General features: G+C 49.1%; 7 protein-coding genes across 7 annotated transcripts; 3 read left to right on the forward strand and 4 right to left on the reverse strand.

The window, feature by feature from the left end:
* Positions 1–1,167: 1,167 nt before the first annotated feature.
* CCOS01_00225 (uncharacterized protein) lies at positions 1,168–2,103 on the forward strand (the record flags this gene model as incomplete). The annotated part of the gene is made up of 3 exons (XM_060448422.1): positions 1,168–1,300; positions 1,358–1,712; positions 1,767–2,103. The coding sequence occupies 3 exons, from the start codon at positions 1,168–1,170 to the stop codon at positions 2,101–2,103; spliced, it is 825 nt and encodes a 274-aa protein (XP_060319860.1).
* Positions 2,104–2,580: 477 nt separating this feature from the next.
* On the reverse strand, positions 2,581–3,600 carry CCOS01_00226 (alcohol dehydrogenase GroES-like domain-containing protein; the record flags this gene model as incomplete). Its single annotated transcript, XM_060448423.1, has 1 exon — positions 2,581–3,600. The coding sequence occupies one exon, from the start codon at positions 3,598–3,600 to the stop codon at positions 2,581–2,583; it is 1,020 nt and encodes a 339-aa protein (XP_060319861.1).
* A 1,118-nt stretch (positions 3,601–4,718) lies between these two features.
* CCOS01_00227 (uncharacterized protein) lies at positions 4,719–5,639 on the reverse strand (the record flags this gene model as incomplete). Its single annotated transcript, XM_060448424.1, has 1 exon — positions 4,719–5,639. One exon carries the CDS (start codon positions 5,637–5,639, stop codon positions 4,719–4,721), a length of 921 nt encoding a protein of 306 aa, XP_060319862.1.
* A 2,149-nt stretch (positions 5,640–7,788) lies between these two features.
* On the reverse strand, positions 7,789–8,675 carry CCOS01_00228 (uncharacterized protein; the record flags this gene model as incomplete). Its single annotated transcript, XM_060448425.1, has 2 exons — positions 7,789–8,416; positions 8,473–8,675. 2 exons carry the CDS (start codon positions 8,673–8,675, stop codon positions 7,789–7,791), a joined length of 831 nt encoding a protein of 276 aa, XP_060319863.1.
* Positions 8,676–10,725: 2,050 nt separating this feature from the next.
* Positions 10,726–12,087, reverse strand: CCOS01_00229 (uncharacterized protein; the record flags this gene model as incomplete). The annotated part of the gene is made up of 1 exon (XM_060448426.1): positions 10,726–12,087. One exon carries the CDS (start codon positions 12,085–12,087, stop codon positions 10,726–10,728), a length of 1,362 nt encoding a protein of 453 aa, XP_060319864.1.
* A 1,449-nt stretch (positions 12,088–13,536) lies between these two features.
* Positions 13,537–14,466, forward strand: CCOS01_00230 (uncharacterized protein; the record flags this gene model as incomplete). Its single annotated transcript, XM_060448427.1, has 2 exons — positions 13,537–13,735; positions 14,039–14,466. The coding sequence occupies 2 exons, from the start codon at positions 13,537–13,539 to the stop codon at positions 14,464–14,466; spliced, it is 627 nt and encodes a 208-aa protein (XP_060319865.1).
* Positions 14,467–16,552: 2,086 nt separating this feature from the next.
* Positions 16,553–17,464, forward strand: CCOS01_00231 (uncharacterized protein; the record flags this gene model as incomplete). Its single annotated transcript, XM_060448428.1, has 1 exon — positions 16,553–17,464. One exon carries the CDS (start codon positions 16,553–16,555, stop codon positions 17,462–17,464), a length of 912 nt encoding a protein of 303 aa, XP_060319866.1.
* Between the last annotated feature and the right edge of the window lie 1,203 nt (positions 17,465–18,667).

Below are 18,667 nucleotides of genomic sequence, written 5' to 3' on the forward strand. Positions count from 1 at the left end.
AAGAGCAGAAGAAACTGATACGGCTTCAGCGTCGATCGTTCAAAGCGATGTACTCGGGGTCCCGTCGATGTTTTCAACTTTCGATAAGGGAGCCCGCGGGCATTTCAATACGGCCGAAGCGCGCGCGTTCTTCGGGATAACGCCGAGTAAAAGGTTCTTCGTCTCATCTAGTCTTCGTTTCGTCCAGCGTTGTGGCCTGACTAAGCGGGACAGTGAGGCCTTTTGGCGCCCTGCCGACGCTTACTGCCGAACCATTGACCTGTACTGGACGGTGAAGGATGTCAAAGGCCTGTCACTTACACACTGACAAGCCATGACAAGCCGTCGCAAAGTCCAGTAGTGGAGTAGACAACCTTGAGAACTCTTGGGATGTCCGTTACAGAAAAGTCCGAAGGGAGGGTAGAAAAGAACTTGTCAACGGTGAATGGGGTGACCTGAAGGCGAGATGAAACCTGGAAAGCTACCGAATGGCGCCCCCTACCGGCTCCATGCGCCCACTCCGGCCCCACTGACATCTCAACTCGGAAACACAGACTTACGCCATCCCATGATCCTCGGTGGGGAGAACAGACGGCGACGATCCAATCGACATGATCTCCCGCTAGATCGTCACCCTCCCTGTGAGGCTCTGACTTCCCAAAGAGGTATCGTCTTAAAGAGCCTCAAACCATCACGGAACATCATCAGACAGCTTGGCAGCACGAGCCTCAACGATGCCCAGCATCGCCAGTTGGAAAAAAAAAGTCTGGTTGCGCAGGTCAACGTCTTGGAGTGTCTTGAACCTTCGCATTCTGCCCCCCACCTCCACTATCTCTCGGCACTTCATCATCATTAGTAAAGCCCCCTAAAGCCCCGGACAAGAGCTTCTCGTGTCTTGGCTTCGCGGGTATTCCGATGGCAAATATGTACTACAGCCGGTGCTAATCTAATTCAAAATTTAGACTTACTCGAACTCTAAGTTCTGTCTCCATTCCCGTTCCTTTCTCTTTCCTTCAGGTTCCCTTTAGTCAAAATTCCTCCTAGTGAGGTCTGGCCGTGATATCTATCGACACCGGCATTTCCAGTCATTTACGCATTTTAATTAATAGGGGAAAGTCACTGCTGAGCAGTGTTCGCTTCATTCATTTTAAGAATTTTACTTTCAATACTTCTCTTTCACCGCCCAGTATGAGAGTCTCTTCGGCTTGGGCCCTTGTGGCAGCCGCCACGGTCACTGCCATGCCTCAACCAGTCTCCAAGAGAGACCCTTTCCCGGCTGACGGTACTGTTGTGGGAGGTGTTCCCCATCGCCCATTCAGGAGTGAGTCTTCTACGCCTTTCAAAATTTGTTTTTCGCATTCTAATGACGGAACCACAGTCCGAAGACAAGCCGCCGCACCAGCGACCCCTCAAGGCAATCAACTAATCCCGGTGGTGGTTGGGGGAGCGCAGGATACATTCGTCCCGAACTTGATCATGGCTCAGGTCGGCGACGTCGTTCAGTTCCAGTTCAGCAATGGCAACCACACTGTGACGCAAAGTGCCGAAGGCGCCGCATGCCAACCTCTTCAAGCTCAGGTTCCGACGGCTATCCACAGCGGTCATGTGCCCTTCAAGGACGGACAGGCTATGGTTGGAACGTTCAACATGCCGATTACGAGTGCTGATCCAATGTTCCTATACTGCGCCACCGGACCTCATTGTCAAGAGGGACAGGTCCTGGTCATCAACCCGTACGTTGCAGAGACAGATTGGATATGTGAGTTTCTGCTAACATCAGTGAACAGCACCAATGCGAACCAAGTCGTCCAATACTCGAAGCTAGCTGCTGCCGCGAAAGCAAACGTCGACGGAACCACAGTGAGTGGCGGGGCCGTTGGACAGATTCCCCTCGCAAATGCCGCCTTTGTCCCAGCGCCGGCCCAGGGAGCTGGCGGTGGCGGTCCTCCGGGAGGCGGTGCTGGCGGTGCTCCCGCTGCAGCCCCGGCGGCTCCAGCTGCACCGGCTGCACCGGCAGCAACACCCGCGACACCGGCAAACCCGGCTCAGGATCCCGCGGCAGCACCTCCAGCCGAAGCGCCCGCTGCTCCTCCGGCCGAAGCTCCAGCAGCTCCCCCGGCTTGAATAGTGTGTGATTTGCGACCAAACTCAGGAAGTTTGGGCCCCGCGATAAGCAATCTTCACCTGGTTGAGCAAGCGTAGACAACTTTGAGCTGCGCGCTCGGAAGAACTAGTGCGGGTGTGCAGAAGTCGCATTTTGTCAATGGAGGGAGGAGTAATCCATGTGTTTGTAATATCAGTCTTGTACATGCTATTGCCGCCCGCGGCGGGGGTTTTGACGTTGATCGTTGTTGGTTCACAAACGTACCACGACAATCTCAGGATGGGCGTTGTGTTCTGGGGCCGAGGAGGAAACCAAATACCATACACGAATGAACGAAGCTAGATGCTTGAGGATTTCACTTATTTTCAAAGTTGCTTCAAGGTTAAGTATTTGATTACCATGGCATTCATTATGCCCCGTTTTCCTTCCTAGCCAAGTATCCAACCAAACAGCCCATCGCCAGAACCTTATCCCACAATCGGCCTTCCAATTTGTATTCATGGCTCCACGACAACCTTTAATCCACTGACCCCCTTGAACAGCACATCCACAGCCTTGTTCAGGCCATCCAATCCGCCATCAATCTTCTGAGACGGCAAGCCGACAATCGTGTTTGCAGCGATGGCCTGAGCAAAGTATGTCTCAAAGGACCACTTTAACAGACCGGCGTTTTTCTCTTCTGCAAGTGGTGCCGACCAAGACCCGAAACTAACGGTGACTTCCTTGGGAACACTCTCCGGATCAGTGGGAGGTAACAACGCATACACCTTTCCTCCGCCCTGAGCAGCCAGGACTGCGGTGGTGATAGCAAATGCCGGTTTCAGTGAGATGGAGTCCACGACATATTCGTAAGGCCCTTGAGCAACGAGTTCTTTGATAACAGCGTCTTGTGATTGAGTGTGGTCGACAACGTGAACGGCACCCAACTTGGCTACAAAGTCCTTGTGCTGTGGGGATGTGGTGGTGACAGCATCGTATCCAGACTGAGACACATATTGTGTCGCAAAGCTGCCGAAGCTAGATGTGCCGCCGTAAACCAAAATCTTCTTGCCCTTGGAGGGCACCTTCTTAGCCGGATCGGGCCTGTCTAGGCCTAAGTGCTCGTTGAATAAGCCAACGATGGTACTGAAGTTGCCTAGCAGACCGACGGGGGTGTGTAGGTCGACGCTGCTTGGAACCTTGATCGCAGTGACATCTCGCGACACTACTTGCTTTTGGAAGGCGCTGTACTTGTTACCGTTTGCACCACCCGTCTTGACGGCAGCTACTTTGTCGCCGACCTTGAAGCCGGTGACTTCGGAGCCGACGGCCGCCACGGTACCTCCATAAGATGAGCCGTGGATGGCCGGGTATGGGATGGGAAAGATGGCGAGTTTTGCGATTTTGGCGTCAATGGGGTTGAGGGCGACTAGCTCGTTCTTAATGAGGATTTCGTGGGGCCCAGGCTGCTCAGTGGTCACATCTTGCACAGTGAGCGGGGCTTTGGGTTCGAGTTGGACCGCGGCGGGGTGTGACATCGTGGAAATCGGACGATTGTGGATGCTCGTGATATTGGAAGTATGGCCAATAGCAGTGCTGTGAGTTGTAGGAGCTTGTTGATTTGGTACGGTAGTTTGTGAAAACCGGTAGTAAGATCTGATATGTTAATGAGACTGCTTTGCTCTTACTTGACGAGATGTCTGATGGCCTTAAGTATCTCTGCTTCGACTCGGATTTAGACTATCGGGGAGATTGATCGTGCACCTAAACGCTATTATTCCGAGCGATTGCTAAGCGCACACAGCAGTCGAACGCAATTGAAGGCGCCATCTGCGACATTCTTCACGATGAATCTTGATTGCTAAGCTTGAAAGGGTAAATCCCCACCACCGGGACACCCGGAGGTGGCGTAGCCTTTCGGTGTCACCAAAGCGGAAACAAATACCGAGTGTAGATTTAGATGCCGCCTACCTACTTACCAACTTATATGCACAATGAAGAGATGGATTACGTGCTGCAGTAACATTTCGTGTTTGTCACACATCATTGAGTGCCTGTTGGCGCGCGCATAGACCCCGCATTGAGTGACAGCTTTGGGCTCTCATTTCGCGCAAGACTGAGTTCGTCCTTACAGTGTAAGCTCAACTCGAATGCACCACAAACCGCCCATTCGACGAATGCCGTTGGAACGATAGCGAACACTTCGGCCAAAATCACGTCATCCGTAACTCAGGTTTCTAAGTGCGATATCATGAGATTGGTCTGAAAATCGGACTGCGAGGCTAAACTTTATTCAAATCGCATATGGCCCATTTGGTGATATGAACCAAAAGTTTTCCTACTCAAACGTGACTGCTATCAACAGTTGCGTAGGCGGATTGCTTGCGTGAAAGCTTTGAAATGTTTCTGGTCCTACCTTAAATATGGAAGGTCGAACAAGTCAGAATTAGACAAGAGGGATTAGACAAGATCAGTGCTTGGGATAAAGATGACTGTTGCACGTGTACACTGTCATGACTTGTAATTTCCACATCTCAATTGGTAGAGATGGTTGATGCTAAAGCCAAATACAACGCGACGCGTGAATCACAGCATGGAACTTTGATGATTTGTATCTGCAAGTCTTCAAAGTGCAAAGCCGATGCGGCTGGCATGATTATATTTCGTTGTCTCGCAAAAAGTCCTCGAGAGACGTGGCTCGAACATCCAGCTTATCGTTGTCGACTTTTGCCATATCCCATGTGCCGTTGTTTGTATAGAGTTGGTAAAAGTACGACATGTACTGGAAGAATTGTCTCGGTGTAGCTGCCTTTCGAGCCTCAAATGCAAGAGTTTTAAGGTCTTCATCAGTCCCCCTGATTTTAAAGCTGACCTGTTTTCCCTTCACCCTTTCGTAAGCAGCAGCAAGCTCCCTGACTGAATGGATACCGGAAACTGTATCCCAGCATCCGCCCTCCTCAGCATCGTCTCTAGAAACAATCGCAGCAGTGAACTCCGCCGCGTCCCGCTCCGTGGTCCATGGAAATGGCTTATTTCCATCACCCCAGAAACTCATGGACTTGTCTCTACCGTCCCAGTAGCCGTTCAGCTCGACAGCTCCATAGGGGTGATCAGGAAACACCCAAAACACCTCAGCCAAGACGCCTGTGAAGATGTATATCGGCCTGATGGGCGAGCTGATCTCGGCAATCCGACGGAATGCGATGAAAGGATCGTAGCTCTCATGCATGCCTAGTGGATCGCGACTCCAATCATTGTTCCACGTAGAGAGGACAAATCGGCGAATGTTGGCGCGCTCAGCGGCCCGGAGCAAGAGAAGCTGCCCATCGAATTGTAGCTCAGTCGGGAACACTCCATAGGCACAGATGACTGCGTCGGCTCCTTTGCAGCCGTGATCGAGGGCCTCAATGTCATAGTGAGTCTTGGTAACGACGAAACCCTCCAACTTGGCTCGTCGGGCATCTGTGAGTTTCGCGGGGTTACGACCTAAACCACGAACTTGATGCCCTCGAGCGTGTAGGGCGTCGACCAGTCTTTGACCGATATTGCCAGTTGCGCCAGCCACAAGAACAAGCATTCCCACGATAAATGTTTTTTGATTAAATAAGTTCTAATGTTGATATAGGTATGGTGAGCTGGAGTTGGAATCAAAAACCGTTGACGTAAAGGGTGTAGTTTCTCAAATCCATCGAGAAGGATGGGGAATCCAGTAGGCCATTCTTCCGCATCAGTGCGGGGTCTTACTGATGAATCGGGGTCACATCTTGATCGATGCAATTTCAAAAGAAAGTGGTCACCATTGCATAAAAAGATGGAGAATAAAGGGCCTCTTGCGTCACTTCGACATCGTGTTGGCGTTGAACATCTAATGTTTGCATCCCCCCCATGTCTAGCGCCGGGCGGCAGACCTTTTGCAGCATCACGTCCCGGCATGAGAGAGGCACATGTGAGACTGATACATACATGTAGGAATAAGTCTCAGAGCCTGAGAATGCTTTTAGGCAATCCAGAGAAAATCAAGCCTTACTCATTTGGCAGTATAAAAGAACGGAGCAAACTTGGGCAACGGAGATGACAGTGCTTCATAAGGTCTTCATTGGCTCTTGTGGGGTTGCCATGAGCGGAATGAAGAGGAGATAGTATGTTGGCATAGGCTACGAGGGTTGTTGTGCCCTGCGTGACGTGAAAAGGGGTTGAAAGCATACTAAATAAGTCCACGAAAATCTACGAGGTGAACAGTTCAACTTCTTGACGAACAAAGTGGGGATACATATGCTTGAGTTTCTGGGCTAGACCTTGATACGGTCGACGAGTGTTGACTTTCATCATACTCTCAGCATCTCATAAAATGCCTTAGTGCAAATGACATGATGTAGGTATGATTCTTAGGTCTGGGAACACGATAATCACCTAGTTTTTTTTTTTAAAGTTGTCACATGTAGCAAATGTGCGGTGCTCCTCCATTCATCGACTCCAGGAGAAACTAGTCACTGACCAGCTGGTATTGCAACACCTAGGAACCTCGAGCAATCATGAAGCGGGATATTGGGGAAAGCTCGACGCTTGGATTAGCTACTGATCTAAGTACTGTGTTTAGTAGTCGAGGAAGACAGGATGATTCGGCTGTTTGAGACTCGGGTGCCAATAACGCACTCAATACGTCACGATGCATTTGAAAGACCCAAGCCAGAGAGCTATGCGGAAAAGGTGAATTGAAACTCAATCGACCCATTTCACCCCTTGTACCGTCTCTCCAAGCTCGCGGCTTTCTAGTCTTACGCACGAAAAGATTGACTCGATGGTTTACTTCTGAAAGATGTGGCTATGCCCAAGACATATCAGGCAGCATCCTGTGAGGCAATTTCAATAACACTTAACTTGGCAGACTGATTGGATTACAACTATTGGTTCTTGGCTAATTATGTGGTGTCACCCTGAAGATAGAGTGGCATCTGCAGGCTTCCATGTTTTCGACAATGCAAGGGAGCCGGAAAGCAGAACTTCTCCCAAAGTAGAAGGCCACCTAAACATTGCTTGAAGGGCAGTTTGTCGAGAAACAACAATTATACAGACACGCTACAATTCATGATTATGCAGCTCGAACACAAACAATGCAGTGCCTGTAGCGATTGCAACATCCAGGCGAAAGATGGCAACATCGAGGTTGATTGAACGATACTTTATGTTGGAACATACTAATACTAGGTATGCATACTTCAAATCTAATTAATGCAGCCTCCTATGCACATCAAGCAGATTTAGATGAAGAACAAACACTGAAGGAAACTCCCCTGCCCACGGATGTCGCCGCGGACGATCACTTCCTCTCCTAGCACATTTGCGAATAAGAAAGCCACGTGTGAAATCTTAAGGAACCGAGCCAAGGCAAACGTTTCTTTTCTCAAAGGAAATGAAAGGGGATGGATCCCCCAAGCCCTACAAACCGGATCTGATCCGAGCTTATCTTTACGATACCCTAACTGCATGTCACAAATTTATGGTTGAAAGCTTGAGTGGCGGCAGAAACTGTTGAGTCAAAATGTCTCCTGATCATTTACGAGGAATAAGCAACTCCAAGGCCGCCAGTGCGGGCGAAAACAGAGTTTTTCGGTAACTGCAAGTCTATGAAGGGTATTTCGTTTTCTCGTGTATGTACAAGGGTGTGCCAAACATCTCCTGAATCACCCAATCAATCTCCCCAATTTGTTGCGCATGGCAAACAGAACTTAGGCAAGCTTCTCGATGTCAGCATCGTGGGGTACCAAGCTGAGGTGCTGAAGGTCACCGCGAGCCTCCTTCTTGACCCACGCTGCATTGCGTCTCTTGAACATCATCTTGGGCAAGGCCTGGTTGAGGCAGACGTCGACCTTCATGCAGGTGCCGCCGGAGCAGCAGCTCTGCTTGATGCAGACCTCGCCGTTGCTGCAGTCGTTGGTGGTGTCGCACGAGGGGCTGCAGTCGTTGGGCTGGGCGCAGACCTTGCGGCCCTCGACGGTCTGGAAGCAGACACAGCCGGTCTCGCTGGAGCACACGGGGATGACGCGGTCGCCGCAGTTCCAGGTGTTGCTGCACTCGAGAGCCGGACGGGTGACGTTGACAAAGGGGGCGAGGGTGGTGGTGGAGACGAAGGTGACGGTCGAGGTGACGATGGGGGTCGGAGCGGTGGTGGTGGCCGCGGAGGCGCCGAAGCAGGAGCAGGCGGAGCTGTAGCGCCTCTCATTGACGCAGGCGGAGGCGTAGGCCGGGATGGCCTTGGTGGCGGAGATGGGAGTCTCGGCAGCCTGACGCTGGTAGATGGTCTTGGTAGAGTTGGCTGTGATGGTCTGAATGCTGCTCTCAGTGATGTAGACGGTGCTGTGGCAGATCGGTCAGCTTTTCTGATTGGAGTAATACTACTTGATGAAGCTTACGACGTGGCCGGAATCTGGGTCACGGCAAGGAACGAGCTGCATTCTGCCATGCGAAGCTCCATGGTGGCCGTTCCGAAGCGAGTTGCCCGCACGGCGCGGAGGCAGTTATCGGCGTTGCAGCCATTCTGACGGCCGGCAAGGTTGGCAACCTCGGGCAGGGCCGCAGCCGCGGCGGCGAAAGCAGCAACAATGTAGCACTTCATCTTGGAAAGAGTGGGTGAGTGTAGTGTTGTAGTGACTGTGAAACTCGTGGTCGAAAACGACAAGAGACCTGTGAGCAAGTGAATGAATGAAGAATGAAGATGTTACTCTGTGTGCCTTGTCATCTCTTCATCTTTTCAAAAAATGGAGACCAACACATCTATCTTATATTTCTCCAATCGTCCCTGGCTCAAGCTCCCTCGCCGCGTGATATGCCAACCTTAGGGAAGATAGGACACACTATGCAAGGGGAAGACGGGTCTAGTAGCGCCTCGGCAACCATCGAGAAAAGCAAACGGCTCTCAAACCTCGACGTCTTAGGGTTGATAACATGCGTGTCGCCGTCATTAGTCCCGTGTCCAAACAAGCTTAGATGGTTTAGCAGCAAACGAGACATTGAAAAAAGCATCTGAGTGCCCCCTTTCATTAGTGGGATAAGAAAAAGTGGGAATACGTCTTGTCCCTCCTCCGGAGCTTAGGACGGCACGCTGCATAACTGACGGGGAAGAATTCGACTCCGAGCCGGAATGGGCGCCGGGCGTTATGTTTGCTGTAGTGAATGGTCCGAGGGCGTGGAAACGTGCAGCTAGGTAACTTACATGAGAGCCTCACCGCTGAGGTCCTGAGCCCTTCCGCGGTCACCCCTGGCTTGCCTGGCTCATTCCCGAAGTAGTGCTGTTAAGTTGAATGTTTAGAGGCTCATGTTTGCCAAGGACCTGCAGTAGCGCGGCGCATCGATGTCGACGGCGCCGTCGAAAGCCCACCGAAGCCTCCCGCTAACGCCCAATTTGGGCCTTTTTCATAGCCCGCGGCTTTCAGGTATACTTGGCCGTGCGTTTTATGTTGAAGAGGACGGAATCACCAAAATCGTCCGTGGGCGATAAGCTCACCTCAATCATGTTCCCGCGCAACCATGGACGAGAACACACACCGCTGTCTAGAAATAAGCTACCGGAGCCTCCAGTTCTGGGTTATGCAACTTTGAGTATAGTCTGTCGGTTTGCATTTGACTTGTGCCCCTTCTCCCTAGTGTCTCTAGATAAGTAGATTGACGTCACTCCCAAGAACCCAATGTTCCATGACAGACAGAAATATTGTTTCTGACTTTGATCGAACTCCCTTAGCTTCTCTGTCGGCACTACTTCGCATCGCGGGCCTACCTGCGACTCGGTGACTTGGCACTTTGTCTACCCCGGTATTACGGTTATTCTAGGAACCATTAAGCTCGCGGATCTCAAGAGCACCCCAAGCACTAATGTACCCCTGCTGGGACGTGGCCAATACGCAAGTACCGATATGATCGGCAAGAAACCCCTGCTTACCTTAATTGACGACCAGCATCAACCAGCGAAACCCCGACCGATATGCAACCCTTCAATATAACATCACAAACCAGACAAACACGGAAAAGGCCGCTCATGACGCGGGAACAGACGTTCGTATCGAGCGCGACTGCGGCAACGGGACAGCACGGTCCAGAACAACCAGGACAATGCCAGCTGGAGGCCCCCAACATCTCCCGCTTAGCGCGACAGTGGCTGATCTAAATCTGAGCGAAGCCTACCGACATGGCGAGAGACGGTGACCATGAGCCGTTGTGGCTGCCCTTAGTGTCGTTGACTAGTACCTTGAAAGGTTAATCACGAAGATTTTCCTTGGCATTTGGAAGCAAAGTAGTGAGGTTGAGAGTTCCGTGTGCCATGCGGCGGCGCGCTCGTTCAGTGTCGGTTAGAAGCTCTTGCGTCGCGGCTGGGAATGATGGCATTGATGCAAGCTTCTGCTTCGTGGTAGAGATCAGAGTCGTCTCGGCAACTGAAATTTATTGTAATGCTGAGTGACGATGTAGGATTGTGGTCTGCAGCGAAACCAGCACTTTTGGATGAGTGCCCTTTGTTGCTTGTAATCAATATGAACAGGGTTGGATTGACTTGGTCATGGGTGTTTTTCTTACAGGCGGAAGATGGAATTTTGATTTCATCTACAATCTCAAAGTAAGTACTCACTCGAGACTGAGGATCAATCAACGTAAGAAGTTTCATATTGGAGTAATCTTCAATTTAACCCTAGATCAGCAACGTGCAGACCCAAGCTGTTTTCTGTGCTTGACCCAGCCAGAGACTGAGAGGCATTGCGGTAGGAAAACGCATCCGCATGAGCCCGGGCAGGTGAGAAGGGCCACGGTAGCTTAGCAGCAACCTTTCGGACTTCGAAAATCAGACCAACAGGAGAATGTGACTTGGCGGCATCTATCCACGCCGCTTTTGTTGCTTCTTCAATCTCGAAGTCCCATGTACTCTCCCATGTGAAAGTTGGGGTATCACCTTTCTCAATGGAGTAACGGAAACAGCCTGCCGAAATAATATATTGCTCCCGCGCGTTCCAGAGCTCCATCACTCTCAACTTTGGCATCCGTCGGGCAGCTCTCGCGGCTGACAACAGGAGCTTGTTTGTCATTTCGGGTGCCTTGTCCCAAATAGAATGAGACGTCAGACTGATGACCTGTAGTTCAGGCCAACCAGGGCCAGCGACGCTGTCCTGAAGGGATGGGACTTCGTTCTTGGGCTGGTCCATCATGTGCGAAAAGAAGTCAGTAGCGTCGATGGCAAACGAGACACATAGGTTCTCCAGCCCGCGGCTCTGACGATACAGTTGCTCGGGGATGCCCTGATGCGTGCGAATGTATTCGATCCAATCATGTTGCGTGTTCAAGTTGCTCTGGTCGCAGGATTCTCGGATAGTGAGCGACTTCAGTTCGACCGGCGCAATCTGCCAGTCCGTGACTAGGCAAAGCTTGTGCTTATATCCAGGTCGGCAACCGATTTCGTAGTTGTAGTCCAATGTGTCCAGACCAGGCGCAAGTCCAGTCAAAATAAGGTCGGCAAGCTCGGGCCCAGTACTGCGGGAAATGTAAGATTGTGGTTTCACGATGCGGAGCGACCGCACGCAACCGATTGACCACTTTCGCTGCCGCAAGAGCTCTAGTCCGTACTTGAGCAGCGGGGGACCGCAGGGCCGGACTTCGACGATTTCCAGGCCGATCTTGGCATCTTCCGTCCTCCAGGTCTGCAACAAGTCGAACAAGGAGACTACAACCTCCGCAAACGCCCTCCTGTAGCTTTTGGACGTGTTGGTGGCATCATAGTCGATACGAACACGGAGTCGTTTGAGGACTTTCTGGCGAGTCTTGGTTAGGATGTTGCGGGCCCGGAGAACTGTTCGTCGGCTAGCGGTGGACTTTTGGGAATGAAGTGAGATGTATATCTCTTCAAAGACGAAGGGTTCGATGATTTTCTGCCATTCGGAAGAGATGGAAGCGTAAGAGGCCAATGGATGGTTCTCTTCCCGGCCGCATTTGAGGAGATGGCCCCAAATTTGGTTCTTAAGCTCATTAGGTAGATCATGCCACCAAGCCATTGTAACAAAAGGCCTTTGTGGGCGATGAAACCGGTACTACGTGTATCAGTGAGAGCCGCTGCCGAGTCTGCGGACATGTAAAGAAAGAGGGGATGGTATCATGGGAAGCAGAGCGCGACAAACGATAAGCTTCGAGCTGTTCCAACATGGCCACTTGGCCACCGAGGGTCAAAGCTCAACGGCTCTCGGGTACCTACGTACCATCAAAGTGATTGAGTAATCAACATCCCTAAACAAAAATCTGCTGATGCTCAACTACCACGGTAGGGCAGACTTGTGTACACCCACTTTCTTTGTGTTGGGGTGATGAATGTGAGATTCTGATGCCGAAGTGGAGTCTATTGGTGAACGGCTGTTCAAAAGATAAGGCAAAGCTTATACCCGGTGATTAGCTCAGATGCAGTCATTTCCATAGCTCATGTGCCTTGTGCATGTAATCTGAACAGTTTTTGGTTGAGCCTTTCTACGAAACGATGTCGCGATGAGCTTGTCATCCGGCTCACATTCCATAGACACTCGATGAAAGACACACAATCCTAGGGAAGTAAATTCTGGATGCATGCAGATCCCCTGCTGGTCTTTGACGCGATTTCTCGCATGCGAATACCTATCAGCGTGCTTGAGGGGCCGACGGAAATCACAAGCCACTTCGGTCTCTGGCACCCTCCTTGCTCACGGCTGGCTGTTACCCAGTTTCTGTCTACACTGCGCGTGGTCAAAGTCAACGGCTAGGTATGGGTTCTGAGGTGGCTACATCAATGATACTGTTCAGTCATGGTCACCAAAGGTCTGAAATACCAATGATGTGGTCGCTGTTCAGTAAAGCGTTGATGAAAGCTACATATGTTACGTTGGACTAGGTCATCCATGGTGATGCAACGTTAAGTGGGCATCACCAGCATCAACATTCCTTCATCACAGCTTTCATGAAAGCTTGAAAGCCCCCATGAAGCCAGTTGTCTTTCAGAATTCATGCGAGATTTCAAATCTCATGCGAGAGCAAGGGACGGAGGGTTTACGGGTCATTTACTGTCTGCACTGGTGTAAAGAACATGTTCAGAGCTTCAGAGTTGGGACCCTGACATATAGAAGTCCCAATGCAAGCTCAGAAAAAATTGATATAAACCTCCAATGCCCGTATGGGGATTGCTTTATGATTTGGTGTCATCTCCTCACTCTTTTACATAGCTTGCTTAACACAGAACTTGATCTGCTGGGTAGATCGTCGTACTCTCACTTCTTATTCTTTACTGCGATTACCGCGCGTATTCGCGACACTTTTCTGGGTTATTCGATTCGGGTTGAGATATCAAGTCGAGGTCCATCTCTTGATTCGTTTTAAATCCGTTGGTAAGCCGCATTCCTGACGACACTTGGCTCATATCTATCACCAAGAAGTCCCGCTCATGACCTCCGTTCTAGAAAAGAGAATACCCTCAATCACGCATCATGGCTGATCAAGATAAAAATCCACGAATTTGGAACATCGAAGAAGGTCAAGCATACTTTGACGACTTGATAAGACTTCTTCGTAATCCAAATGTAAGTGTTGACGAAACGGCTGATACTGGGCACATCAACGCAACTGCGAATCATTTTCCTTTCCAATTCCAGAAGGGAGCACCTGTCACAAAAGCCAAGGCTTGTTGTAACAATCTCGTCAAACAGGAGCAGCCGGGTAGCTTGTTCATTTACGATAATTCTCTCTGTCTACAAGCTCCCAGAGAGTCGCAGAACTCTGATGACACCCATCGCATCTGGACCTTGTGCAATGGCCTCAGAGTGACTTCATTGTCAGTGGCCTGCAGCACTCTGGTACAGGAGTTGCGACGCGGTCAAGGCATACAAAATCACGAGTATCGGAATATCATCAGTCTAGTCTTCTATTGCGGTCGGGAACCACATCAACGCGGCGTCAGTACAGGACTGCTCATGATACGCTCTCTCTTGGCCCGGATCTTTGAATACATCCGCGTCTTTATAATCGAATACAAAGATGTCATATCGGGCGGACACGAATTCCGCGAGGAAGTTGAGACAGATGATCTCGGTCAACTATGTGGAATGCTCGACACAGTGATCCGGACGCTCCCTCCAGTGAAGGATCATGAGCAGCCAGAGCGAAGGATTGTCTGTTTCATTGATGGTGTGGGTTCTCGCAGTGATGTAGAGGATTCTTCCGGAGTGGCCAAGGTCATACAGACCTTGCTGAAGATGGTCCGTCTAAGTCACACTGGCAATGACTACGTACCGACATTCCAACTGATCTGTACGAGTCCTCGTCTAGGCGACTGGGATGATGCACTCTTCCCAAATGGAGACACTTGCCAAATTATTGATTTAGCACTACCACTGCTGGCATCTGCACCCTCGACCTGAGGAGGGTTTCAAAAGTCCTGAAGGGCACCAGAATCTGTGCTTCAAGGTCGATTTCGGCAAGCATGATGGGTTTCGTCCATAGAATTCCTTTCTTTACATCCTAAATTTCAAGACCTGAACAGATCATCATATTTGATCGACCACAGAATCGTATCAATTAGAACATTCTTGATTTGCTACAGTGTTTCTCCAGATGTGCTATATATTAAAGAAGGAAAGTAACCAGTGTTCCCCATACTATCTCTTGATCTCTTTCAAGAGAAGAACATGCCGGTACCTCTGTTGACACTCCACCATCGACTGCCCCACTAATTCGTTGCCCCATCGACAGCGAATGTGCATTAGGACTCTCCATTCATGTGTTAATTTTGTGACTACCGCCAAAAAGAATTAAATAAGGGTACTTGGATAATTCAATCCAACCTAATCTCGAATTTGTAAGAGAATGCATAAATATCTGAGAGCAAAACAAATAAGAGGCCTTCGCTAAGGCACTTCTTGCTACGTGGAGTATCATTCTAGGTAGCTACACCAATGAGCAATTAGGTGTAAGTGCATCCATCTCAAGCCAACGTCTCTATTGCTAAGGCGCTGCAACCTGTATGCTGCCAATAGCCGGATTACTTGATTTCAATTCCTAGCGTTATCACGAATAGTGGTCAGAAGTGTGCAATGGCAGCAATAGTCCGTTCGCCTACAGGCGGGTTGTAAGGTCGGTTGCCGGTGTAGTGATTGAACATTTACTAGACAGAGAGGGGAGGGATGGTATTATCACAAGCTCCAGACTGTTCATCACAGCCACTCCGCCACTCTCACACGTCCAAAGCTCAGCCAATCATTGGAAACTATACATCCAATACTAGCGTGGTGATTTAGTAATTAACTCCTCTGAACGAGAAGGTCGCGGACGCTGAACTATGGCGGAAACGCAGACATGAACCTTGCCCTTCCCCCAATGTGCTGTAATCATGAAGTTGAGCACCCAGACATACGACGCGGTCTGTTTGTGATGGTCTGTTCAAACTACAAAGAGAAACGCGATCTTGGTGTTTGGTGGTTGATTTTCAGGGGAGCTAAATGCAATCTCTCCAGTCCTATCGATCCAACTACGTGCATCATGGACGTACTGAAACAAACATCTGTCGATCCACCTTTTCAAGAGAGCAGGCAAAAGTCTCATGGCAGTTTATCTTCGACTCACCGCCGACAAACATTGTAGACAAAAAGAACAAAAATCATGAGGCCTTATCTGTTCCTTACCGCCTCCAAACACTCCATGCTAAGAGACGCTAATGACAAAGGTGGTATTGCAGCTTGGATACTCTCATATCCGATCTTTGTTTACAAGGCTCCATTTGGACTGCGGCACAGCAAGAGTGATTATTACCTTCTAACCGCCAGGCTTCAAGCAAACCTTTTCCCAGTATTCTACTTCACATGGCCAAAATTACATTCGAAACAAAAGCAAAAAAAGAAAAAAAAAAAGGCCCGAGCATGACATTGAAAGGCGTACCAAAGACTTTGTTCGTTCTTTACCTTGAATTTTGAAGACTTTGCCACCGTCTCATGGAAGGACTTTGGTAAAGAGTGTCATGCAGGGAAAGATTCCTTCTAGCCAAGATTTACATCGCCGCCATGTATCACAACATGCTTTGAATGGTGTGAATGAACGCAGTACTAGATCAGATTTGAACCCATGACATTCAAAGTACACATACCTTGGCTTTGATACAAAGAAAACATTCAAACTTTATACTTATCATTATTTAGAGCAAATCTGACGCACTTTGAAAAGTAAGTCTGCCTCATCACGCTTTGAATTTGTGAAAGTTGTTTCTTGCGGCGACTTTAGCCCTCAGTCTTCATTCGACTTATCTCATATTCACCCTTATATCAGTCATACAAACGCTCTTTCCCAAAAACCCTTCTACAAAACGGCAACTAGCGTGCCACAATTTCAAGTACCAATATTGGAGTTATTGGTAGTCTCAACTTTCTCAACAAGGTGTGTGATGGCCCCTATACCTTGTGTCATACTGTCAACCTAACTCAATCGATAGGAGAAAGTATCTTGAGGTTGCTCATCATGCCCACCGAGGCGGAATACTTCACATCATTGCAAATCTTGCTTGCCCCTGATTATGGTTACACAGGGACATGCTACCTTGCCTTGAAGGAACGATACAACCAAGAACGTGTATTCGTTGAGCTCGGTTTGGGCGGCTACGAAGATGACAAAGGCTACGAAGCAGGTCGAATGCTAGTCGACAGGATCTTCAATCAATGTCAAAATCAAAACTGGCTTGTTAAGGGTTCGGATCGTAATCGTTTTCTCTATGATAAGTCGCTTGATATCATGAACGCTCCCCGAACCCATCTCTCTGGCTACACTTTGAACCAATTATACGGGGTCCATGTGTATGAACTTGAGCTGAACGTCTCGATTGACGACTATGTTGTCACCCCCTTTTCAATACTCTGCGCTAAGTTGATCGACGACGTTCGAAGCAAGCATAATGTCGGCCTTATCTTCTTCTGTGGCCTACATATAGAAAAAGACGGGCCCCTTAGGGGAAGCACTATAATTCGGGCCCTCCTGCACCAGATATTCCAGAAAAACTTGAACTACTTCTCCGCGGACGATATCAAGTACATGTATACCGACTTTAAGGCAATGCTGGAAATACCGGAAATTGGATCCCTCGCATTATGTGAGATGTTCTTGAGGGTAGTTCAACTGGCAGAACCCCGGCTGAACGAGCGCGACAAAAAGATGATCTGCACTATTGACGGTCTCGGTACCCGCAACAGCGATACGTACTCTGAAGATGTGATGCAGGTTGTGCTGGCCTTGGCTAAAATCAACGAAATCGCGCCCTTCTTTAAATTGATCTGTACAGGTCCTGCCGTTCCGAAAGTTTTCACTGAGAAATCTTCCTCTCAACCTTTTGACAAACTTTTTTATTGGTACGATTTCCCTCTGAAAGAATCTTTGTAGAGGGTTCCTGCTTGACATAGACGATATCATTCGGCATATTATTAGTAGCGGCGCCAAGAAATTGAGTCTAGATACAAGATTTTGTGTTGTTTACATGACTATACATAGATCTTCAGTTAATATACCTTACTATATATTAAAGTAATCAAACGGAACAGTAGCTGCTTTCCTATTTTCGACGTAAAGCGAAGGACTGGGATGTTTGGCGCTTTTCTTACTTTCACTGGGAATTATGTGGGTCGGCTTTCAATAAGATAAATCTGTTTATAGTAAGCTTCTAGGTATTGATGATACCGGTGCTGGCTATTCTTAAGTAAAGTACCTATGTGGTAATGTAATAGGTGACACAAGGTAACAAAGAGTGTAAGACTTTGAAACTTTGTAGGAAAGCCATTCATCAGACCTAGCGTTCGATTGTACATTAACCATGGATTTAGTAGAATGTCACTGAGCTCCGGTCCTAGGACAATGAGAGCCACAGTAAAACAAGGTGCTTTGAACGTTACTTACCTAGGATTCATATTGATTGAGTGTCTGAGCATATTGCGCGTAATATGTACCTTACTCAACGAGTGTACTATAGTAGGTACCCCGTGATTTTCGATCTTTTGCGCTTAAAAAAACGAAAAAAACAAATATGTCTTTCTTATTATAGTGATCGACACTTTTGTTTTCCCTCGAGCTGCGTGCCGTCCTTGTGTTTGGGATACTTCGATAAGCATAAAGAGTCTTCCGTAATATACGTCGTTCTTCGTCGTGTGTCTCTTTCTTGGCTGAATTGGTCAACAGATTCATCGCCTAGGTGTCCCGGCTGCTGTGGCTGCAGTTGATGCACGGACGGGTGGATGGCAGTTGAGGCTTAGGGGCGACTGTGTCCTATGACGGGCGGTAGCATCCTTGTTACACCAGATCTTTCAGCGGGTGGGCATGCCCTGAAGAAAATTCTCTGCATACCTAGATCAGGTACCTGTACTCTGCTGGGTTCAAAGTGGATAGGGATGTGACACCCGCCAATCCGCCTATTTCATTGCAGGCAAAAAACACCAAGACGTTGTCCATTTCTTTGGCCGGAACATACTCGACCAAATGTTTGCGCAACTGCAACCTCTCCCGCCCACAGACAACCCAATGGAGTATCGACCAGTGCGCGCATGACTGGAGACTCGAACACTGACTGTTCTTGTCTTTGTTGTAGCCGTGTGA

Source organism: Colletotrichum costaricense (assembly GCF_030867565.1).
Source record: "Colletotrichum costaricense strain IMI 309622 chromosome Unknown Scaffold_1.1, whole genome shotgun sequence".
Lineage (NCBI taxonomy): Eukaryota > Fungi > Ascomycota > Sordariomycetes > Glomerellales > Glomerellaceae > Colletotrichum > Colletotrichum costaricense.